The sequence below is a fragment of the Sphaeramia orbicularis genome, chromosome 2, assembly GCF_902148855.1.
Source record: "Sphaeramia orbicularis chromosome 2, fSphaOr1.1, whole genome shotgun sequence".
NCBI lineage: Eukaryota > Metazoa > Chordata > Actinopteri > Kurtiformes > Apogonidae > Sphaeramia > Sphaeramia orbicularis.
In genome coordinates this window covers 15,857,771-15,884,626 of record NC_043958.1, presented here as the reverse complement: position 1 = coordinate 15,884,626, position 26,856 = coordinate 15,857,771, and the positions used below count along the sequence as shown (strand labels likewise).

Below are 26,856 nucleotides of genomic sequence, written 5' to 3'. Positions count from 1 at the left end.
TGGCTCCCTCCCGAATTGTCCAATCAGCCTCGGAACCACACTTTGCAGCAGTTACTAAAGAATCAAACTGACGCAGACTGAGCACTCGTCCCCTGAGCATGTCATCCTGTAATGGCGTGAGAACCGAGGACTGCGCTGAGGATGGCATTGTCGGTGGATTTCTACTGTATAATTACACTCAATTAGTTTGAGCTGCTCAGTAATAATATCAAACCTCTCCATTTGTCTGCCTGAAGATGTGGGAGCCAATCAGATTAGACTGAGCATTTTATTCCCATCCAGCTCCAGAGCCTGCTCCCCTGCTTAGTTTTATGTCTCCAGTCTGCGCTGTAACTACCAACTTTAATGGTCTTCTGGGGGGGGGGGGGGGGGGGGGGGGGTAGAAGGAGGAAATCCAATCTTGCCAAACGGACTCCATGCTGGCTTACCATGTAATTCATTTGCACTTAAATTTAGCATAAACCAAACTAATTTGTCTGTTTTGGGGGGGGGGGGGGGGGGGCTTGTTTCTGGGACAATTTTATTGTGTTGCTTTCGCCAGAGGTGCACGGGCCAGTGAAACAAGTTGTAGCTTGATATAACAGCGTGGCAGCAAATCAGCACGTAAAAAAGGCTTTATGCAAGGAGGAGGCTTGACAAAAGCCAGGGGGATTTTGTTAAACCCAAATACTTTGGAGATAAACAGGAAAGCACTACCACATGCTGTTTATTCAATACAACTCACAACTATACAGCAAGCGTTTAATCAGTAATGTGGAGCACTTGATTATTAACCCTCCCCTGCAGAGTGTTTTCAATTTGGCCTTTTGTTATCAATTATCTCTGAGCATGATTGCACTGCTGCACACATTATAAATGCTGGCAGAAAAAAGAACTAAGGACATGCTCCCGACAATCTTGGCATCCTTAGGTTGATGAGTATTTCTGAAGAAATGCATTAGACACCACAGTCTGTGATAAAAGCTCCAAGGCTCTTTTGTTAGATGGAAATGAGACTGTTGGTTCAGATGTAGACCAAAGATAAGGAGCAGTGTATTTATGGCGCTGATGGGCCTGTGGTATCTATGTGACAGGAAGTCAAAAGAAGAGAAATTTCAGCACTTTTAGTAAGAGAACCAACAATTAGACACTTCCTTGAAAGTCTTTTCACAGACCAGAACATTTGAACTGTATTTCCCCATCACCAGTTTTTCCAGTCCCACCTACACAAACCCTGGTGTAGTAACAAAATAATCTCTTTGCAAGATAATTATGGTGATCCATGCAAGTAACCCTAGCAATGACAGAGATTCACATTTCAAGGAGTTCTCACACTTAAATTTGGTTTGCCCTGGTCGAAAGTGTCGTATCCAGTTGACCGAAAATGTACCACTATAAACTATGTGATCATGTTAACCCCATTTAGATAGGTCTGAGGCCAGAGTAAGAAAGCAAATACAGGTAGAAGGTCCTGGAATCCTGATGAGAGTGGATTTCTGTAAGAGAAACATAAGGTATAGACCTCAATTCATTGACCAGCTATAGTCTTGGTGCTCCTCCACATCCCAGAATCTCTGAAACTTGCAAGGTTCACCGATAAGTTACATAATATTGAGGTCAAATCAAAGTAATCACTCCAGGGTTAATTTGGAACTATACCAAGATCACCTCCTCTGACATGCATTTGTTCCCCAAAAATTTCACCAAAAGATAAAACCAACTATAGTTCAATTCATACAGACCAAAACTACAGGTGTAACAACACCCATAATAATCTCTGGCCTGTTCATTTCAACATTTCCATTGTTGGTGCCACTTGCAGGAGTTTCTTCGCTTTGCTGTTTTTTTGGTATTTTGCAGCACATTCTTGTACTTATTGTCAGGCTATCAACTCAGTAGGTGGTTGTTTGGGGTGGCAGGTGTACAAACAGAGACATCAAAGACTGTAGAATTTACTTCCTGGTGTCCAGGAGATGGTCAGGTTTTGGCAACAAAGGCCCTGAAATAACCATAAAAAGTCTGACAATGTTGAAAATGTGGCAGTCACTATCACCAGACAATATACGGGTATAACAAGATGGGACATCCGGATTTAGGTTCACATTCAGAACACTTGTGCAACATCTTTATTGTTCCACCTCTGTATTCCAAATTTGGTTTCTCCCACTCCAACCACTGAAGTTGCCAATGAGGTATTTTTATCATCTAAACAACAATCCAGAAAATATAGATGTCACTACAGCCTTCATTGTCCTCAGTACACAATCCATAAATATACTAAAATTTAAGCATTCCAAAGAAACAGATAAAATGTTCTGATTCTTTCTCACCATAGCTGGTAGTTTTCCCAGAATGCTGATAATTTCTATTTTCCAGTTGACAAATAAGTTAGGAAACCACTTATGTTTCAGCATTTCCTTTTTATATGCAAATTCTGTTTAATTAGTTCTTCTATTAAACAGGAAGTCTGTTTATTTCAGCTCTGGAGGCTTTTCTGTGACCACTTTGAATTCAAGGCAGGAAAAAGAAAATAATGATTTGTCAATGAAATATAAAGCTTGACCCAAACAAGCAAACAGGCAACAGTGATGGAGACAGAAAAGGAATGTGAAAAGTAAAGCACCTGTGTCAAATGGTCACCCAATATCCCACTGGTGAAGGTAAAAAGGAAATGGAGGGGGAACTAAGAGTAAACCTGGGACAAGACAATCATAATGTGGCCAAAGGCAATGTTTAAAAATAGCCAAGACTGCTCAGGCAACAGTTACACATGCCATATCATCTGAACTGTAACAAAAAGCAGCTGTTATGGGGGAAAAAAGCACGTGTAAGTCTGCGTCAGAGATATCAGGAATATCTCACAGTTAAAAAAAACATACATCTGTCAGCATTAAAGAGAACGCAAACAAAAGATCTGACAAAAGATCTTTGAAAGTGTGATTGGTGTTGACCCAAAAAAAAGAAAAATCACAGCTATGGATGAAGCTGTCAGCACTCACAGTCCAGTCTGTAGACACTTTAATATTGCATGGCAAGCAAAGAGAAGCCCTAGGCTGTCCTCGGTATTACAAAGACTTTTGGGTGTGATCTTTATCAGACAATAAGCAGGATCCAGCTGGTGATTAAAGACCAGGTGATACATGTCCTGTATTTTAAAAGAAACCATTCTTCAAGACAAATACTGTTCTTAAGTCCTGAGAATCATGAGGAAACCTACATCCTATTCTATTTTTGTCACAACAGTTTACATGAACAATATGTTATCAAATGGGACAATATGTTACGAAACCCAAACAATGACATAATCTAACGGCCAGAAACCATACTCATACAGCAGGAAAAATAGCACAGAAATCCTTTCCTATGTAAAAATGGAAAAGAATCAAGGCAGACTGATGGAGCCAAAATCTGACAGACCACAGAAACTGTTCAGTAAATTCAACTAATAAATAGTGTATAATAACCACACCATGCTTCATTGCATTGGATTGTTGTCTCCTTTTACTATGTCTTCTTTTATTTAGACCTTAAAATAAGAAACAATAAAACACTAAATCATGAAATAAGGCCACTGCAGGTGTGTGTGATTGTGTTAAATCTTGCTATATCAATTATTTTTATCATCATTTTTTTCTCGCATTAATCCTGTTTACATTATTTTTGTCTTATTGCATATTTTATGTTGTTTTCTTTTTGTTTTATCTTTTGCTTTGTTTGGTCCTGTGAAGTCTTTCAGGCTGTTTGTGTCTAATGTAGATTTTTATATAGTTTGTGTCTTGTTACATCTTTTCCACCTTGCTATCTCATTCACATAATTTTCAGAATCTTTATATTGTTATTGTTTTATGTTGTGGTTTTTAGTCTCATTTCATCATCACTTTTACATAAATTTTGTCTCATATTGAGTTTTGATGTTGTTTCTTTTACATTATTTTTATCTTGTATGTCTTTTATGCTGTTTTTGACTTTTACAGGTATAATTATATCTTGTTATATTTCTTGTGCTGGATATGCACCAATGGAGTCTTACTTCTATGTGACTATGTAATTGAGAGGAGAAGTCCCACCCCTTCTGATGTGTAAACATATGGTTATGGTGTCAATCAATATTAGAAGACAAGAAAGTTGTCATTTGTCATGAGGGTAGCTGCATCTCTTGTGGTACATTATACAGTATACGAACAACAAAACAGTCATTATTTGGATATATTTCAACTGAATCCACAAATGTTATGTGAAAAAATATTAAAATAGGTAAAAACCACTACAGTTCTGGTCATGTTGAAACTTCAGAAACATCCTCAGAATCTGAATGGTGAAAAAAGTCACCTCCATGACTTTCAGATGTGTAGTCTTCCTATTTATGGGTTTTTACAGTCTAATTCCTTGAAAGTTGTACCACAAACTTCAGCTTTTTTGACTTGTAAAATTACCCTTTAAACTGACAAACGTTATATCTACACGTTAGAATAATTAAAAGAAGATAAAAAAAAAAATGACTGGCCTCTTGACAGTAACCCCTAATCCTTTTTTTTTCTGAAAAAAGGTCAGTTGTCTGTTTAGGATTGACCGTAACGCACAGAAATTGGTATTAATGTTTTATTTCCCAATAATGTTTTATATGTGCATATTAAGCAAGTAATTTATGATGAAAAGTAACTTGCCTTTGAGAATGTATGGAGTACAAATTACAGGTATTTATATTAAAATACAGCAAATAAAAGTAAAAAGTTCTCCAAAAATTAAATAACTACACCTGAAAATGGTATTTGAGCACCATAATAAAGTACATGTACTTAATTACTTTTCACATTTATGTCCCATGTTGTGTGCATTCTCCTTGTGCCATATCCTGTATTGTATAGAGCAGACCTCTGACAGAGCTTCTGCGGTGACCTAGTTAAAGCTGGCTGGCAGCAGCTAGCAACAGCTCACAGACCGTCCACGGCCATCGGGCTCACCGTGCACATCCCTGCATGACGAGCTGAGTCTCATCTGCAGGCGGGCACAAATGATAAAAATAAATAGAGGCGCAGAATCAACCCAGCAACACTGCAGTTATGTAACGCAAATGGTGCCCCAGTTACTCGCTATCTCTGCTCATCCTCTGGGCTGCATTCCCTGATTGTGATAACATGGTCCAGCATAACCCATTTCCTGTGTGCTGTAGTGAAAAGCATCAATAAAAGCTTAGGATGCTGACTCACATTCCATTCACTTGCAAATGTGCAGCTTAAAAGGCAGCAAACATACAGTGAAAAGTATTTATTTTAATGACACTTGAAGGAAACATGCCAAGAAAAATTCCCTTAAACCTAGGCCACATGCATTGGGGAAACATATGGTGTGTCGATGCATTAAACATGTGTGAGGTGATGGTCCACAATGACATTCAAGCCCTATGTTCACCAAATTACCCATAGACCATTGATAAAGAGCTTTGTATGAAGCTAGGCCATGTAATCCATCCAAAGAGGGCAGACATAAATATTTTACCTGGTCTTCAGCTGACATATGGTATGCCGTCTAAAGCTTTGCGTGCTTTCACGAGCTGGAAATTTGTCAGGGGCATCCCCAACGGGGGAAAAAAATCTGTTGTTCATGATCTTAACAGACTGTGAGACACATGGATGATCAAAACATGTGAATAAAAGCTGTATGTAAGTGAAACATGAGTTTAATTTCCTGCAAAAATGGTGACAGCTTTGTGACAAAATGGGAGGGATTGGAGGGGCTGCATGAAAGAGACTGACAGTACAAGCCAAACCCGGCCCCCAGGTGAGAAACAGAATTTCATCCCAAACGTCTCAAATGCCTGAAATAAATAGATGTATCTGAGGCTCACATTCCACAGGAAAAGGACTGTGGACTGGTTTAATCTGTTCCAGGGTCTGCAGGGTCGGACACATCATGTCCCCATCAGACCCAGGACTGACTTCAGAGAAACTCACTGGCCTTAAACTGAGTGACTTGTCACTTAGTTCCACTCCACTGGCTCATTATGCTACTGTTAGAGAAACGATTTAGCATATTTCACACTGCTTTCCAGTGGATTTTACATCTGCTGAAGATCTGTGTGATTGTGTTCACCACTATGCAAAGACACAACATTAAAGTTACTTCTAGGATGTAGATTTTGTAAATGTCATGTAAAGGAGCAGCCTGACTGAATGGAAGAGAAACTCGCTGATATCTCTGGTATTTAAACAGCTGACCTGTTTAAATAGGTCAGCTGTTTAAATGAGCTTTTTGCTTGTGTATATTAACAAGTATGTGTAAATTAACTGTTCTTCAATCATTTTTGTCATGAATAGTGGTATTGAGTGGAAACTTACAACACAATGATTAGTTAGAGTCAAAGTCTTGGCAGTTTTCAAGGGGACTTTCTGTGGTCCATAGCTGTCTTTGTAAATGATTGTTTTACAAGTCAGTAAAGCTAAACAGCACTGCTGACGTCAGTAAACAGGATGAAACTTTCACCAGATAATGTGGGGATTTTAACTAGAAAAAAAATCCATCCATGCTAACACTTCTATGATGAATAATATTGTGTTGAAAGTAGGAGTTGCACAGATTTGTCAACAAGTCAACGCAGGGTCGTTCTTGACACCACCTCACTTTACACCATCATTAGTCACTAATCATGTGATTATGAGACATGTTGAAGCGCCTCATGCACGCTGGATGCAGCTGAATCATGTTACAACTGTCCTAATACTAACACTAATTATGAGAGCGTCTACTCTGATGCGTAGGTATGTATACGCTGCCAAAGTCAATACTGATGACCTGTTACTGCCTGACCTGGTATGTTGCCCTCAGGTATACAAAGGTGTATTTGTCCCACTCAAGGGGTAGGATTAGTAGCATCATTGAATATATTTACTTTCCCACTGTTTCATTATTCATTTACATATTAATAAAAATATCATAAATAAATACAAGTTAAATGAAGTGGTATGCAGTGCCAATGTTACATGTTGACTATAATGCCTGAATTCAGATGCAATTTCTGGGATCTGTTATTTCTATTGTCCATTACAGCTGTAGTGCTTGACAGTTTTTCACCCTCAATGAGTAAAAATTCCAGAATTGCCTTTAAGGATATTGTAATTCAAGTGTATGAAGGAATCATGAATCCCACCCTCTTCTGTGGACCATTTCCAGGCCAAAAATCTACCCGAGGTGTTTTCAGACAGGTAAGGGATTAAATATGTGATTGACAGCTGTAATTACTGATCGCTGATCAGATTCCTACAGACGTGCCTGTACTGCTCAACTCCAGAAGCTTGGAAAGTGGCTTCTGTTTTCCATAGCTGTCATCTATCTTTACTTGTGGAGAAAGCTACAAAAGGAAGGTGTGTATTTCTACTTCTCGTCTGTGGAACAACCTTCCAAAGGACATCAGGATGAGCACATCTATTTTTCTTCATTTAATTCTGTACTTAAAACATATTCTATATTCTTAGTCATATAATCATATAGTTTTTATTGTGTCTTATGCCATTGTATGGTTACTGCTCTATTTATGGCCATCCTTTATATCATTCCTGGTGTTATCTTATCTTGCAAAAGCACTTTGTAGACTTTGTTTTAGAGTTTGCCTTACTTAACTAAGGTGCTATACAAATAAAATTTCTTCCTCTTCTTCTTCTTCTTCTTATTATTATTATTATAAATCATGGTGAAAGTGATCCAAACAATATCACTGTCATTGCTATTATACATGTGGTGCGGGCTCTTTTATCCACTTGATTTAGAATGATTTTTAGAACACTATGTATAGTTATGATCCTTACAATGTATCTGAAAACAGGCCTATACCCACAGCTTTTGTTGTTGCATGTTTTTAGGTGGTGATATTTGTAGAAATACATTTATGTCAGATGTCCCTGCACAATAATATAGCACTGCAGAGTAAATCCATCAGCTTGGTAGTATAAGAAATGAGTAAAATGCACACGGAAAAATGTATTTCACACTTCACAGACATGTGTTACTCTGCACATGGTATGTACAGATAGCAGAGCAGTGGAAAAAAAGCCTGACATGAGACGGACGTGACACGTGTGAGAATGTAAATTGTCACACATCTGTTTTGTAGCTGCTGCTGAAGCAGTTTATACCTCTTTTTTGATGAAGTTATCAGCAGATAACTTGACATTAACTTGACTTCATAAGCCCTGGCTGCCATTATAATCAGATTACCAACCAGGTAATGAGGTTATTTAAATTCAGGTAAAAACGCTCATGGTCTGCAAAGGATCCACCATATTTTCGCACCTGTGCTAACATCAAATATGATGCATGTCATTAAGTTCATTCAAGTCGAATCAAATAGTGTAACACACTTCTTCAACTTCACATTACCCACACCAGTGGAAGCAGCTTGTACTTTCCATGGCTGCTCCATGCCGTGGAATCAAATCTGCACACTGCCACCAGATCTCTGCTGGACCTATCCCAAAATGCTCTGGGCTCCCTCATGTCCCACTATTAAAACAACCCGGCACCCTTATGCTCCTGCTGCCCCGAGTCAGAATAAACCATTAGGAAAGGAAATGAAGAGAAAAGAGAATGGTAGAAAAGACTGAGTGAGACAATGAAACAGACTTGAAAGATGCAAGAAGTGGATTGAAGACGAGAGGAAGTAAATGCACAGGAGACAGAGAGCGATGAGTGTACAACAGAGGAGTGAAGGAAAAAAAACAGGGGAAAATGCATGCATGGACAGTTGAGTGGACAAATGTGAGCATGTTGAAGCATAAAGCTACATCACAAATATGACCTACTTTCACTTTCTCAGTAAATCAGGTCGCTGTGTGTCTAATTAAAGCAATTAAATAAAGCCACATCTAAAAGAGTAAATATTAATGAAAGCTGTTGTGAATAGCACAATCATCTGATAAGAAACAAACATCACAAAGCCGAGTTAAAAATTCACAAACCACTGGGATTAATTATAAATCGAGTGGGTTGTCAGAATGAAGATGTAACTGTGTCACCGCAGTGATCCGTCTAGATTTACTCTCATGTCACTGTTTGACAGGCTTATGCTTTGTGTCCCAAATGATAGAGTCCCACCAGTGTTTTGGAATTCACTTGATTTAGATTCTAGATCAGTGCAGTAAGTACAGTGGCGTATGACTGGACACCTCTGAAAGGAAATGTAATGGCATCAGTGTCCGTCATGATAGTAGAAGCTTTCAGTTCAGTGTTACTAGCATTTATAGACTGTGTCTCAAATCAGCTTACACTGCATACATAGTGTACCTGCTTACACAGTACACCCATTTTGACAAGTTAGGGTCCATCCAGAATCCCATACTACGCAACACATACACAATACCTATTAGGGCTGCACGATATTGGAAAAAACTGACAGTGCAATTTTTTTTAACCCTGCAATATATATTATGATATGGAAAAATACTCAGGAGTATATAATAGCTGTGTGGTGCCAACGTAAATGGTCAAACTAATTACTTGTGTTACCTCTCGTTGTGGCGACAGGTGAAGGCACTGTCAACACAGAACACGTGTTTCAATATCATCCTTCTTGTAGCCAAAATAATTCCAGATAACTGGCGTTGCTTTTCTTTTTGGCACCAAGTCTTCATTTATTTTCTCTTGTTCGTTGTTCATTTTTCAATATTGTTACTAGCGACTCACTCCAAACTGATTAACAACAATTGTGATTAGTGGATCGCTGTGCGCGGTGTGTGTCAAGTACCCTTGAAATTAGATGAGAACACATTGAGTTCATTTACCTCCTACATCACAGGACCTGCAATGTGACTACTGCGCACACGTACATCGCTATGACAATGCTTAAATGATATATTGTGCAGCTCTAATATCTATATTAATATTCAACGTACTTTTGTATATGTAAACAGTAGATTGTATCTCTCTGGATGCACTGTTCAGTGTGTGAATAGTAGGTGGGAGCATATAACCTTGGTACCCAGCTAATCTCACTTCTAACGGTGGGTGTGATACTACAAACTGTACTTGCACTTGTGTAATATTACTGACTTGTGGCTACTGGGTTCTGTTCACCATCTGCCATTGTCCATTGTTGCCATGACTACACTGTATTGAGGGAAATGTATGTTGTTGAAGTGTTAGAGGTTGTACGCTGTAATATTTCGTTGTAAAAAGTATGCAGTACACATATTATTATTTTCATGGTATGGTTTCAAACATACTAAAAACTGTCGCATGCAAAATCTGGGTATGCAGTTTTAAACAGTGATTTATATGTGAAATGTGAAATATGTGAATATTTCAATGAAAAACAAATGTCACATCATTTTGGACTACTATAATTGCCATATCGGTATAGATAGAGAAGATAATAAATACTAATCCTGACATTTAGTGACAGCCGGTGTCCTTCTCCTTTCCTCAATCTGGATATTACTGCTGTTCAGACTTATCCTCACGACATGAAAGAACAACCGCCATACTAGTTCACACTGAAAATAGTAAGTTTTGGTAAAGATACACAGGGCTTGCTTTCCCCAGTGTAAGTGTTCCACCAAAAGAACTACCCCCCAACACAGTTTTCCAGGGGCACTGTCAGTGCATCCTTTGCTGTATGAGATGAGCATGATTCATATAAAAGAGCACAAACTGCCAAAACACCCATATTCCAGAATGATTACAGATTGAGCCAGACAGCCCTAGCACGGTGAAGACAGGTCTGCAAGCGAGGAACTGTCAGCAACAATTAGAACTGGGAAAAGTCATTTTAGTTACTTTGGATCACTCATTTTACAGTAATTTGGCTTTGGTGGTGTTCTAAGAGGATTTGCATCTCAGCCTTACATTTGTTCTGTACTGCAATTGCATCTACACAAACTACATTTTCCTGAGCACTGTCTTACTTTCATTAGGTCATCCCTACAAAACACAGTATTAACTCTTAAAGGCCTACAATTATTTTTATGGTAACTTACAAATGAATTTTTCTCTAAATGTAACTTTTCCTAAGTAATTTATCACCATTTATTATTACATTATCCTCTGATTTTTATTTCATTTTCAATTTAAATTATGTATTTCCGAATATGTTATTTACTGATGATGTAGATGTTCATTAAAGCTCAGAGTAAATTCAAAGGTTATTATATTCAGAGAAAACTGAAGAAAAACTGACTTTTTCAACAAAATATCATTAATAAACGTAAAACAAGCATCTACAACCACTGTCATTTGTCAAACTACACATGTTTTACTGGTGAATCAAAGTTTCAGAAGATGATGATGTTTCCACGTTCACTATGGGGCCTCTGAACGTCCAAATGGGTCATATGTGATAACCAGGAGAAACTGCATTTACCTGAATTATTTACTTGTATTGATAGGATCAGTGGTTCGAAAGTTATTAAATATTTTAGAACAGTAGAAGCTTTTTGTTGGTCACAGCTGTTTAGGTCTTGAAGGGGCAAACAACAATATCTGAAATGAAATACACATTTCCTTTGAATTGAAACTATATTGATTCTGTGAATTATACAAAAATGTCTATTATTACAAGGCTGGTTAACAGTTAGTTTGCTCTTTTTTTAATCAACTAATGAACCTAAAAATAATAAATAAAGGTTTGCACTACTAATGCAGCTTTTGATTACTTTCATTTGCAATTCTTTTACCTTTTTCTAAACTGTATGAAATCATGGAAATAGTTAAAATACCTTATACAAAAACAGAATATAATGTATGCATATTAAATATGGTTTCTAGATGTGGACTGTGACTGTGAGGTCATGTCAGATGTATTTCTCATGAATCACCACTGTGACAAATGCATATAACAGAAGAAAAGCACTAAATATAAGACTGCAGCTTCTCCTATTAACAAATGCTATTTTAAGACTACTAATGTATTATTTCCTGTGCAGTGACCGTACTGTATCCACTCCAGGGGAGGGGGTGGTGCTGGGTGGGGTGGGTTTAAGCTCCTTTACGCCCATGCAGACACAACACAGCAGCCACTATACGGCTGCACTTGACATTCCGAAGAGGCACTTGCCAGCAGATTCACCTTCAGTTAACCCCGAGCCAAAACAAGTTTCCACTCCTGTGAATCGCAACAGCAACCCCAGCATAGAGATAAGCCTGTCAGTCACAGTGTGGTTCACAAACACAGTCATGGAAGGCTGTTTTTCTCTCTGCGCTGCTTGACACGTGGATCTGTGCACTTTAAATTGGATTCTTAATGCTTACTCTTCCCTTGTCTTATGGTCCACGAAATGCAAAAGCAATTCATCCATACCTTTTATACTTGGTTTTTCTGATGTTTATAAGTCACACAAGACGGGAAGTACAACTACTTTCACTTTCACCTCCTACATTTAACTACAAATATCTTTACTTTCTAATACTGACATTTTCACAACAGGCTCATTGCTTTACTTTGAATGCATTTATTTAGCATCATTCTGAACATAAAGGCCAGTTTTAGCCTAACAGGACACAACAATAAAATATAGAAAAGACAATGACATAGGACAAAAATACCAAGAAGAAGACGGGTATGAGAACACAGACTAAATGTGTCGGTAAAAACTGATTTGCATGTTTCTGCAACGTTAATGTAGTCACCAGAAAAACAACAAAGGCTAGTTATTGAAGTAGCCTTAAACAGCTGAAGCGTTGCAGTCATGCGGTGGCCACTTACAGTAGTAAAAAGCAAGTACCACTAATGTATCCACTGGCCTTTTCACATCATTCTGACTTGAAATAGCTGAACAAGCCAAGCGGTCACACAATGGTAACCTTTTCAAAACCCTCAAAGACCTATACAGCCACTAGCAACTAAAAGCATCTACTGATCTAAAATATATTAGACCTTCTGAGCAACTAATCTTATCCAAGAGATTGAGGTGAAATGCAGTTTCTCAGCTTTTCAGCAGCATCAGATAAAACCCTTTTGATCCACAAGAAGCTCTGTAGTGAACATGGAAATACTGCCATGTTCTGCAACGCTGATTCACCAGCAAAAGTCTTATAGTTTGACAAAAGACAGATAATGATTAATTATGTTGAAAAAAGTCACTTCTGCTTCAGTTTTCTCTGATCTGATAGAATAAGCTTTGAATTAACTCTGAGCTATTATGAACACCTACATGGTTAGTAAATTCAACATAGGAATACACCTGCATGTCACTGAAAATTGCAGAGGATAAAATAATAAATAGTGATGAATCACTGCCATTAAAGAGGGACAAAACATTAGCTGAAGGTAAGGTGTGTTGTACGTTTCTTACTTTTCACCTTAGCCACTGTTTTTTCAAATCCTGACCAAGTTTGTTTTGGTTTTTTTTGCCCTGAAAACAAATCTTTATCATGGCATTGTCACAGCCTGAACGCAATTGTTTTAATGCCATCTTCAGTATTTTGTAACTTTAAATCTCATGTTTCAGTGTTGTATTGGGAGTGATGAAAAATCTGACTATCTGTTCTGCTGAGGTCTAGAGCCAGCTTTGAAGAAACAGATAATTACTGTATACTAGTACATGAGGTTCAGTTGACCTTCCACAAATAAAAGAAATGTCCTTCAAAGGCCTATTTTTTTTTTATTTTTCACAGGCCTGCTTTTCATTTTTTCACTCTTACTTGAGTAAAGAATGTGTGCACTTTAGCCACCTCAGTAAAAGGTTTTTTCCAAAACATTCAACATAAGTGTGTATTTCCTGTCAAAAAATGACTAACACAGGAAGTGAAGTATTTTTCATTCCCAGAAGAAGAGAATAAATAAGCCAAAAAAGATCATTAATATGAGGAATGTTAACCAGCTAAAGGAAAAAGAGCCACCTGCAGAGTGTCAGACTGAACAACACTGTGTCACCCAAAGGCACTCTTCAGGAAGTGTAATCCAAACAGACCACAGCAGCTACAGCATTGTACCACCATTACAAAACACACAACTCCCACAAATAACTGACTCGAAGTCTACCAGCGCCTGAGTAAGTTAAAAGGACAAGCCAGAGTAAACGATCTACCAGACAGATAATGTTGCAGATTAACTTACCGGTAGGCCACTGTCCAGAGACAGTCTCTTTAAGTGCTCTCTCCTTTCCAGGTGCCTGTTCATTCTCCCTCTGCCTCGCAATGATCCACACACCTGGGAAACCCTGGAGGGAGGGAGAGGGGGAGGAGTGGAGGACAGGTGCAGAGGAGGAGAGGGAGAAAGTCAACAAGGAGTACCTCATGTCCGGCAGGTCACGTTTCCGCTGTTAAGAGGGCTTTCACCTTTACTTGAGATCAGAGTCCAAGTTTAGGCCGGTGCAAGTTGCAGTGTCAGACATATCCACACCTGCAGCTGCACATTCTGCATTCTTTCAGTTTCCCTTCCAGTGTCTTTCCTTGTATTATCAGCCAATAAGACAGAGGAAGTGCGAAGCTCTCCTCAGACCTGACAGGACTCTGAAACCTCAACACTTCCCGCTCAATCTTGCTGCTGGTTCTCAACCATCCCGCCCTCTAGCCCAACCCCAAAACCCAAACTCTAAGCTTTAGCCCTTTGTTTTTCTAGGCCTCTCCAAACAGAGCTGGGAACCAGTTGGACCTGGCCTGACAGAGGCCGCGGCCGAAGATAAACACTTCACTTCACGCATACTACTCCTTTACAAAGAGCCCTGGCCCTGGGCTCAGTGCGGTCGCGCTCAGAGTAAGCACACAACTTCCTCATTGGAGGATGGGGGCAAAGGTCAGCTGATGGACGCCCCAAGGTCAGAGACCCTGTCTGTGCAAAACAACATATTATCATGTGCATATATGTGTGGATACACGTGCACAGGACACTGCATTAAAATTTCTAAAAGCACCACATTTGCTCATTTTATTTAAGTGTTGCCATTATAATGCTTTTATCCAAGTAAATATATTAAATGTAGTGCTCTTTGCTAATCTAATGAGCAGCTATGATGTAGAAGCTTAAAGCCATCACTGAATGTATATAGAAAGGTAGCTTTTAGAGGAGACTTCAGCATGCCAATTTAATGATATTGTGAGGGGGGGGGGGGGCATTTGTTTATGGACCTTGCAACCAAGGGAATAGGTTTGATTTTGACATTGGTGGGGACACAAAAGGGCTCCAAGGCAGCACTCCTGAAAGTTGATGTTTTTTTGCATTTGCAATCATAATTTCACATCATGTAGAGCTGATCAAACAAGCAAACAATCATAGTCAGGAAAAACAAAATCAGTAATTGACATGTTTATAATGCATATCTGAATATTTAAAGAGAATACAAACGGGCTGTCCAGTAACTGAAGGGCTGGCAGTTCTGTCATGTGCTGTTGTGTCCTTGGGCAAGACACTTCACCCACCTTGCCTCCAGTGCTGCTACTCACACTGGTGTATGAATGCGTATGAATGTTCGGTGGTGGTCAGAGGGGCGCAAATTGGCAGCCATGCTTCTGTCAGTCTGCCCCAGGGCAGCTGTGGCCACATATGTAGTTTACCACCACCAGAGTGTGAATGTGTGAGTGAATGAATAATGGATCCACTGTATGCGCTTTGAGTATGCATTCATTGAAAAGCGCTATATAAATCTAATCCGTTATTATTATTATTATTATTATTATTATTATTATTATTATTATTATTATTATTATTATTATTACACAAGAATTTAATGCATTCTGCAATGTTATAGGTTTAAGCAACTAATGAAAGACAAGGAGGCAACTTCGAAGAGTTCTCATCTTTACTCTGTAGTGCAGGGCTGTCGGGCTGTCGTGCAACACCTGTAATGCATGATGAGGCCTCTTAGAACACCAGACATGATATTAAGCTCTGATTTTAAAGCCATATGGGTGAAGCATTGTTATTCAGATCATCATTACACGAACATTTTTCACAATGCTGAATCTCATGACTAACATATCCATCATTATTTAACCTCACCTGTGAATTTCCAGCTTCTCCTCCAGCTTCTCCTCCTCCATCTCCTCCAGCTTCTCCTTCTCTACCTCCTCCTGCCTCTCCTCTCTACCTTCTCTGGCCTCTCCTCCTCTACCTCCTCCTGCCTCTCCTCCATCTCCTCCAGCCTCTCTACTGTCTGTCACCTGACAAAAATATGTTGATACATGACATGTGAACAGATTAGGGATACAATGATCATAGAGTTTGATGGTACAGTTATTGCCTGAGCAAAAAGGTTTTTACGTTCTATTATTACATGTAATTTATTCCCCAAAAATATGATGTGTAAAATCACATGAGCATCTAGAATCTGAGCTTTTATTGTATTTTCCCCCCACAAATTGTTCTTTCTTTGTGTTTTTAAACAGTTGCTGTTTTCCACACAAATACATGAAAATAATAAGTAAAAATAACTTAATTTTTTTTTATCTCTTTGGCATCAAATATTGTTTTTTTATTCAATATCTGTATTGTTAAGCATCTATGGTTATATACCCTTGAAGTAACTTACACTTTGACACCTAAAGAAGTGTCTTGTGTCCAGTTTTCTTCTCTTTGACATCCTTCAAATCCTAATTACCAAGCATACACACACACACACACACACACACACACACACACAAACACACGTACGCAAACAGACAAAAATACAAATATAAATGACATCACTGATATTAAAATCCATCCAGCTGACATGACCCAGGCAGAACAAATGCCAAACATGTTGACAACTTAGACTGGCAGTTGCAAATACATGCACTGCCTCCTGACCTGTCCAACTAACAGGTTGGAAGTAGCTTTTACAAGCAAATGGAATGACAGTGGGGATGGCCAATCACATGTACGTTAGCAAGAAACCGGTATAGCCAATCAGAGAGTGAAATTTAGGTTAGAGGTGGGACTACCAGCAGAGACTGACTGTCAACCCTTTGTGTGCCATAACCATTGACTAAACACTACGAACAGCGGTTGTATTGATAGTGACTACACAGCAGTGGCTGGATATTGGTAGGGGCGTGTCCCTAGCATCCCTATCCAATTCTGTGCCCCTGTTTGCAACCATATCTTTTTTTATTTCCAGCCAGAACTGTCCATATTTGGATGACAGTGGAGTAGGAAGCAAACACCAAGCTCCGTCTCTGACTTCTGAGAATTTATGGAAATCATCTACCACACTGGTAACCAGCAAATGTTTGAACAATGTTTTACAATGATGCCAACTAATTTCAGCTCCTTTCTGAGATGATCAGTTAATAATAGTTAATAATAATAATAAATAATTAATATGTTAACATACATCTGTGTTTAACAACTTTGCATACTAATCAAGAGCTGACAGCTGGTTAGCTTATAGCTAGACCAAACAATACAATACTTGACTGATATTAACATTAACTAATTTAAATAAATTATGCTAAGACTGGCAATGTGACCCAAATGAGGTACTTTTGCTAGTACAATGTGTGAATTTCCACAGTTTTCTCAAATCAAACACAGCTATTTTGCACTTATCAGAAATGATGACTGCTTCATTCTTCTGCAAAATAATTTTTAGTAGGTATAAGAATTTAAATATACAGACTAAGAGACAGAGTGTGTTGTAATAAAGTGACAATAAATTTTATGAATTAAACTTTCAGTCTAGAACTGTCTGTTGGGGAAAAAATTCCTTCTTACTTAACAAACAAAAATTTAACTCAGGATTTATTAAGCTGTCAATAATGCCTGTCAATCAGAGCCCTCATGGACATCAAGGCTTCTATTAGCCCCAACACACTTAGTAACCACATCTAGAGAGAAGATGATGTCCAACGCTTTAAGATTCACTTGTAAAGTTCTTCACTCAGTTTGCAAACTCCCCACAACTTCTACCAATCCAGTAACTACAGGTCAGTGATGTTTGCTTGTCTCAAAACCTACTTATGCAACTCCACTTCCAAAACAAGGTCCCAAATCCCATACTGCCTCTGCTTCAGTATCTCCTATTTCTGTTACAGGCTGTCTAAAGCTTTAGCAGCGTGACCGCACTTGTCAAACACCCCCACACATCAACATGACATGTTCCATCCACTGCCAATCTGGTACGTCCAACCTTATTGACATGAAGCAGCCAAACATCAGATTGCATGAAGGATCAACTATTCTGTTTTCATCCAGAGCTCATGTTATATTTCTAAACACAACACAGTCTCCTTGTGCTTCATTTCTAAATCCCCCTGGGCTATGTGGTGTATAAGGAAGTTGCCTAATCAGTAAGCAGGAAGTAAGACACACTGCCTTTAATGACACAGAGACATCAGACTCCTGCCTGTCCCTCCTTCTGACTAATTGTGCAAGCATCAGATTAAATAGACTGGTCCATGTTTAGACTGCATTTCCAGTTCTCTCTGCTTCCGCTGGAGATTACAAGAGGAAGTAAAACCCTCAACTTCCCTTGGATGCAGAGATATGAGGGGGACGGGTTATAGGATATTCAGAGTAAATGATTAAAAAGGATTAAAGCATTGCATGTCTTAGAAAAGAATGACACCATTTTCCTCGGGGTATAGAAAGTAAAAGATGAGGTAGTGGAAGGATCGGAAGTGATAAAGATTAAGCAAACACATTAGGAGCAAGATATCAGGGGGCCTGAGATAAGGACAGCCAATAAAACATGAGGTTTTTCCTAACTTGAACCAAGGGTCGAACAGCCGAGGGTGTTGTGATACTGGGTTAGATAAATACAATTGGATTTGCAGGAAGGTCCTATAACTGACACTTAAACCAAATGTGTTCAGTCTTTGTCCTTCTAGATGTGTTTAATGTTCAACAAGTTCGTTTGCATGTCAGACCTGTACAGACCAGCAGACAATTAGTTGTCTGTGATGGTATTGATTTGGCACGAGTTAAACAACACGCTCTGTCTGATTTATTTTAAGCTCTACTTTGTGTTACCTTTAGCATCATGTATGGCTACAGGCAACTTTTCAAGACCATATTTCATCAAATTTAAGACTGATTTTGAGCACATTTTTTGGATCCAAAAATTGTAGGTGAATATGAATGTTAATATGCATGGTCTTGTTCAGTAGTGTATATGTAGTACAGAGTGGGTTATGCTTATCTGCATTTTGCCAGCAGATGAATCCAAGTCATTAACTTCTAATTCTGGTGTTTCAGGTGTAAATTTAAAGCTTTCTACCATCACAGTGTTAAATGACCTGTCTTTTCATACATCTGTTGCATTGACTTGTTTAGAATTCACATCCCAGAAAGTACCTGTTCATTTGCTCTTGTGCAAATAAGTTCTAACATTCTCTATTTATGCAACCATTTCCAATGCTTGAGACATTATTTCTGTGAGCAAGCTACTAAGAATTACAGCTGTCTCTTTCTGATGCAAGACATGTTTTGGAAATCTGTACGAAGCAGAGCCAATTTTCCTAAACCGACAAATTTGTTGACTGTCCACACATCATTCATATTTCTAGGTTGCTTGCTTTTAAAGGAAATGAAACACTTAGTGACTGCTGACAGTGACAAATGCTATCTTAAATAAGTTCTTTTGATAGAACAGCATGGACTCAGGGTTACTGTGGCAAACCTTTGTCAAGCACTTAAGTATGTATTACAGTAAGATATGCAAGTTCTGAAGCATTTTCACCTTTGGTCCAGAGGACAATGTGTGATCTGAGCACAAGTTTACCAAGTTCACAATGCCTCTGGACACAGTTAACATAAGGCTGCCTTTTAGTTCAGTAGAGTCTGAACTGGCATTTGGGGCTGTAAGTACATATCGTAGAGCTTAACTATACAGGCTAAGTGAATGATGGTTCTCGATACAGCACTGGAATCAGAGACTGGAACCCTTTCCCTTCATACATGGAAACACACCTAGATTCTTTGAATTGTTTACTTCTGTTCTGCATCATAGAAGCTGAATTATCTAAATCCTTTCCTATCTTTCTTTTGATTTCAGTCATTTGAAATCAGAAGAAGACCTTTGTTGACAGACACATAATCTTGAGTTTAACTGTCTAGATCTGGGGGGGTCAAACCCCCTTTAGTTCATGGACCACATACAGACAATATGATCTCAGAAAAATAAAAACCAGAAAAATAATAGCATAACATATAAATGAAAACTCCAATTTTTCCTCATTGTTTTAGTGTCAAACAGTTAAATAGCAAAAGTAAAAGTGGGCCGGATTGGACCCTTTGGTGAGTTGGTTTTGGCCCACAGGCGGCAGGTTCACCATCCCTGGTCTAGACCTTTCCTAGGTGCTGCTTTGAAACCAAATACAATCACCAGTTTTAAAGTTAAACATTCTGTCTAATTTTATTAATAAAACTAATTAGTCATAAATTGCTCCTGTGCTCCAGACTGAATGTAACTGAATACATATTTACAAATGAAAGACAAACCATGACATATGTTGTGTTGGTATTGTCTACACAGAAATATTGCTGCATTATTTCTTAATTTGCATTTTCCAATCTGTTCCCACTATTTTGTATTCAGGGTTGCACTAATAAAATGGAAAATAATTCTGAGTATTACATTCCATATTTGCAATTAGATCCTCCTAATCCCTCCGTAAGTCTTACACAGTGGACCTTTAATAATCAAATGAGTCAATACAGTATAGCACATGCCCCTTTGACCACATTTAATTTAATTCAATGGCCCTTGTACAACTGCTGCACATGCTGACTGTCCGTCTCTGTGACCTCCCTTCCCCCTGATTCTGTGTGATTTACACCAAAAGCAATTACTGATATGTTAAACTGGTCCGGTGACCTAGGCAGAGTGACACGCGTCAACGCCTATAGTCCGCACGGCCCCCAGCCGGCCATCGAGCCAGTCGGCAAGCCAGCCAGTGGGGTGGAAAGGATATAATCAAAGGAGGCCAGGAGGACGCTGACATCTGGGAGTCTTTGTGCTGTAGGCCTAATTAGATGCCAGGGTGAAGGGAGGGGGCAAGGCAGGATAGTGTGTGTGTGTATGTGTGTGTGTATGTGTGTGTGTACAACCCATATGGGGGGGGGGGGGCTTTTTTTAACATCTGCTCCAGGAACAAGGGAGGACCCAGCTGAGGTCACAGAGCCCCAGACAGCTCCACACTACAACGGGGATAATGTGAGGGGATAACAGCTTAATGATAACACTTAAAGCCATTGAGGGATCGCTGCACTGAAAACAGACTGTAAGCCTCATGGATGAATGGTGATAATAAGCCCAGATTGTCCATGAATATGGATTGTCATGGCTCAAATTTGGTACTGTTCCTTTGTAAGATGAGAAGAATTAGGCAGCTGTGCGCTTAATGCAATCACTGGCCTTGTTACTGACATGCTTATCTTTTTTTTTCTTTTAGTTGCAGAATAATCCTACATGTACAGTAAACGTCTTCAGATGAAATACTGTTGCTCCACACTCTGGCTTATGACTTCTACAAGTGACAATGCTGTCCTTTGTTCCCAGTACAGTGGGGCATTCACCCACGCATGTTCTCACTATGTAAGAAATCTTTATCATGGTGAGATTAAACAAGGATATCAAGAAGCTCAAGTGTGTCACTCCATGTTTTGTTTTTTTTTTACAAAGTGATGATAATCCATATGGATTTTGTAACTTTGTAATATAGCTGTAAATTGATGTGATTTTATTATTTATTCTATATTTCATACCATGTCTGACAGTGATTTTCAGAGTTATTTCAACCTTAGATTGTATAAAAGAGGTAGACATAGCCATCATGATGACATTTCGGTTGTCACAGTCTACGTTTTTTGGAGCCAGAAGGGGTTATATTTGAATAAGAAGGAGGACATTAATTAATGAGTAATTTACTGAACAATATCACAAATTCACTGAAAACACCAGCCACACTGCCTACAAGTAAAGGTACAACACTGCAAGCTCCTTGTTAAACATGTTAACAGTAATGTCAAGTTTGTGCAATATGAAAAAAACCTCTTTGGTAGCTGATTATTTAATTTTATTTACTTATTCATTTATTTACTTATTTATTTATTTACTGACATACACATGGTTGTATTTTGTGACAGCGGACTTTTTCTTATCTTTCTTTGTGCTATGATTAATTTGCTAGTCACTACTTTTTTTCATTGTTTATACCATCAGTATTTCCACAATGAATGCTCATAAATATGGTGAAAAGGCTGTTTTTTTCAGAACAAGGTCCATCTTTCTGAACTTTTGCACCAAAAATAACTGCATCAGTCAGCATTTGTAAAGAGACATCAGTTGACAACAATGATGGACCCAGACCTGTTGCTTTCTAGCCTCACTATTTTCAGTCAAATATCCTACTGTGAATATGTTCATATCTTTAACTGAATAAATGTCACAAGTGTTACAAGCTCATAAAGTCACTGGTGTGATGTGGAATACTCATGGACAAGTATTTTGCACTTAGTATGTTGTCATCTGTCGTGCCCCAATGTGCAAATGCCTTAATGCCAACATCATTAATGTATAAATACACAATGTTACTTAACCTGATTATCAGGGTAGTTAGACACACAATGCTAAAAGGACTAATCACTTACTTACTAAAAATATGATACACACAGCTATCTAAGAAATGGTTTGTTAAACACTTCCAAGCAATTTAAGGTCATACTAAATATAGTGTATAAAAGCACGAATTAGCACACTACCTAGCACACTATATAATCAATCACTGAATTAGGACTAATTTTAGCTAACCTTCGACTGTCTTGTTGGTGTAACATATTAACCACCACAGTAGCAGAAGTATCAGTGAGAGAAATATTCAATATTCTATTCAATAAAACAGCTGGCGAGCTAGGAGACAGTCACTCCTGTCAATTACATCAAATTACACAGCAGACAAAAGGCCTATTAGCAATGAAATATTAGTAACCAAGCAATCATTTACAAAACTACCACCATCGTATTTATTAGAGTGCAAATAAAGTGAATTAGACAATAATAACGTCTAAAAAAAAAAGAAATTATCTTTTTCTAGACCATTTTGTTACTGCATTGGCATCAATTTCAAGTCATTACTCCGTTAATGCTTTTACCTTTAAACCTTAATGGCATTTATTGTTGACATGCATGTTATGAATTCCCTTTTAAAGGCCACATTACTGTTTTTGCAAATGTTACATATTCTCTAATGTAGTAATAATTCAATAATGTATGAATGTAATAATACATATGCTGCTGTAAATCAAATTAGTCACGGTATACACATTAAATAATCAGAAAATCAATTTAAGCAAATATTCAAATGGCCATCTGGAGCAAAAAAAATGAAAGAAAGAAAGCCAGAGACATAAGAGAAAAGGATTCCAGGTGTACATTCTGCATGAGTTTCCAATTAGCGCTCGCGTCTATAACAAACCTTTTGTAAACATACAAAAGAAAGACCTCTTGGCCAAAAAGCGACTCGGACCTCGGTGATCAATACTTCCCTGCCCCAGAAAAGAGCAATGCCAGGAAGTGCCAAGGCCTGAAAATGGATGGTGGGGGAAGATTAGACATTGATTAGTGCACCCCCTTTGCCCCAGGAACCAATTCATTTTATGTCCGTGCCCTGGGTGTTTAGAATGAAGGGGGAGACCAAAATGGGGTCAGCACAGAAGCACCCCCATGGTACAAAACCCAGTTTCTCTCTGTATTTTTTTTCTGAATGATTCACCCGGATTGCCATATCCGGGGAGAAGAATGAATGACCGGGAAGATTATACGTTTGAGTCTCGCTTTTAATTCGCCTGCTACTCTGAGGGAAGTGGGAGGGGACGTCGGGGGATGCTATTACCTTCCATTCATTGAGGGGAAAATTGAAGCATGCAAGTGTCTGATGTGGGGCTTAATGTGTGGACAGAGAGCTCCATCTGTATTTTAGCAGCACAGATGGTCTATGCTGATCAGATGTTTTGAGTCCCTCTGCTGGCCAGCTTGTCTGATCCTGCCTGTGCATGTGTCCCGGTACAGCTGACCAACTGTAGCTGCCACCAGCCTAACATGGAATTACTCAGTCTGAGCGCCCCTAAACAATAAGCCATATTTAACACCGCTCTGTTGCTCTGTTTACAGTGTCACCAAACCAAGCAGTAAGCTGCTGCAGAATAGATCAACCATGACAAGTTTAACTTTAGGTACTTATCACATAGGTGTAACAATCTGAGGGTTGCAGTCAAGGCTAATAGGTCAGTTTGACAGAATCACTTAAATTAATATTGCCGGTGCAAGTAAGGTAAAATCCATAGCAGCATAATGCTATCTGACCCTGATAATACAGTATAAATGACCCACTAGCAAAAGATTTTAATCCAGTTTGTTGTCATTACAGGGTAAGTTATGTATTTACTCGCTCCATATTCCTTTACTAATTATATCTGAACATGATTAATTAAAAACACATTATTCATTCATTCTCTAGCATTAACAATTCCCACAACTTTAAACACATCATCCCATCTTACATACTTTGCACGTAACATGTAGGAATACCTAATCAATCACCATAATCTAACCGTACTATTGAGTTTGCCAGACATTAGGCTGTTGTGGAGGATTTTTATTGACCATCTGCCTTAGTGATCAAGGCCAAAATCAACAGAATCCTACATGAAGCCTGACAGTGGTTTAACATTTGGATGGACTAGTTCAGCCTTGAGTCATTCCTGAACAAAGCTAACACTAACAGCGGACCAGTCTATCTCCTGGAAAGATGCCAAACTGAGCTTATTCCTTAACAATTATTTATAATTCACTCAACAAAACATAAATTGTAATAAGTTAATAAAAACAAACCAAATCCAAAATGCAGCTGCGTGAGCCAATTTAAAGAAGACACAATATTTTAAAGTTTACAGTTACCTGGAGGTTCTTCTTCTCTAAGCTACTTCTGACAGCAGACAAGTCTAACTCATGGAAAGAGGCCAAACTGATACCTCTTACAATTATTTATGTTTGGCTTAACATACATCAGCTGTTGTCAGTTAATAAAAAAACAACAGAATCGGTTGTAGCTTTGAAGTGGCTAACAAGAACAATATTTATGCCTTGTAGACAATAATGTACAAATTTTCCAAAATAGATGTTTTTCTCTATGTTTGGGCCTCTTGTCCACATGTAAACAGAGTTAAAGGTCATGAAGATTGCTTTGTGTATCTCCATGTGAGCGGGGAAAATGAAGAGAGTAAAAAACAATGGTGATACGACCCAATTACTTTGTGTAATGAACATGAACCCGAAACATCAAAAATAGCATGTTGTTAGCCTCATAGCATAGGCCTAATTGCTTAAGTCACATTTTTAGCCAAATTGTGATGTCTGCATAACTTTACTCTCCTAACACTGCTAATTCATTTTTCATCATTAGCTATGTTTGGAAAAAATATGACTTTGATAATTATGCAATAATGCTAACGTTATTTACGTGTATAAGGCAGTGGATGTCCTGCAGGAAATCAAGGTCGACAAAAACCTTTTTGGGAGATGGATCGGACTGGATATGTACAAAGCATTGTGGTGAAGTCTGCAGAACGCAATATAAAGAATATACTCACTTTGACAACTCAATGTTCATTTTCAAAACAGATTAAAACTGCTGCATTAGCTGCATCCAATATTATCCACAGTTTGAAGTCCACCAGAGGAGTGGAAAATACCACTTTAAAAAAAAAATGGCATTAGTGTAGACAAAGTGGTAATCTTTCACATCACTACTGAGTTACCCCTGCAGTGAAATAAAGACAGCACTGGATCAGTCATGAGGACAGAGGTCAAACTGTTACCACTTAAATTCATCTAAGCAATGGATCTTTACTGCATAAATGCCTTATACATGGTAGTTTCTACTGTCAGGACAGATACAGGCTATTTACTCCCAAATGTGAAGATACGTCAATGAATATATGGCCTGTATTAGCCGATTCACAAACACTAAGAAAATCCAGCTGTCCAGGGCAAAAAATTTTAATTAAATTATTTTAATGAAACAGGTGCCAAAAATGCAATTTTTTTCCCCCAGACAAGTAAGTTTCCAGTTTTATGTCGGACAAAACCTCTAAACACCAAAGAATAGCAACTGATCATATAAAACCCTGAATAAACTAGAAAAGCACTCGGAGAGCACAGACCTCCGCCAAGGCAGATCAGTGCTGCCCCCCCCCCCCCCCCCCAGCACCGCCAAAATTTAATCATTTGTTACTTTTGCCAGTATCAACATTTCCTGAAATTTTCATCCAAATCCATCCATAACTTTTTGAGTTATCTTGCACATGGACAGACAGACAGACAGACAGATAAACCAATGCTGGCAAAAACATAACCTCCTTGGTGGAGGTAAAAAAAAAAGCTTAAATTTCATACTTCAACACAGATGTCATCAAACAAGACCACCATGCTACCATCAAGCAACAAAAGCCAGACTTGACTGCAGGAGGAAAGCTGGTATTATTTGGCACAAATGGATCTTCTCGTTATGTTTTCACAGTTGCAAAGCTGTGAGACATGCTGGAGGACTGTGAGGCATTTGCAAATCATCTGCTGCATGTTTGCAATCAGGAGACAGATATGTGACACCTACTTCTGCATTTTTAATCCACTGTGGTTATAGTCCCTTTCATCATGCGGTGCTCCAGTTCTGTCTTCGTAAGCACTTATCTTTGTTGGTAATACTTTTTTAAAGACTCAGCCTCCTCAGCTCGGTTCACTCTTTGAAAGTTACAGAATCAATATTTGACGAAACTTACTCATTCAGTAAAACTTGTCAAAGATGAGTGATGTCCCATGCAAAGAGCTCTCAAAGGCGCAGCTTACAAGACTTAAAAAACTGGTTCTCTGCTAAGCAAACACTGAAATTACTTCCTAACCAAAATCATGTCTAACAAGAGAAATAGTGTGCTAACAGGAAAGTGTGTTTTTCAGAGACATTTAGTTGCACAGATTG

At 38.5% G+C, this 26,856-nt stretch overlaps 2 protein-coding genes across 1 annotated transcript in view; both read right to left on the bottom strand.

The window, feature by feature from the left end:
• LOC115434446 (ly6/PLAUR domain-containing protein 6-like) overlaps positions 1-26,856 on the bottom strand; it is a 1,359,089-nt gene that overhangs the window by 1,280,219 nt on the left and 52,014 nt on the right.
• LOC115434240 (nck-associated protein 5-like) overlaps positions 1-26,856 on the bottom strand; it is a 197,458-nt gene that overhangs the window by 168,704 nt on the left and 1,898 nt on the right. Inside the window, exon 2 of the mRNA XM_030156080.1 lies at positions 14,021-14,123. Coding sequence (XP_030011940.1) covers positions 14,021-14,123 — 103 coding nt within the window. The remainder of the gene's footprint in view (positions 1-14,020; positions 14,124-26,856) is intronic.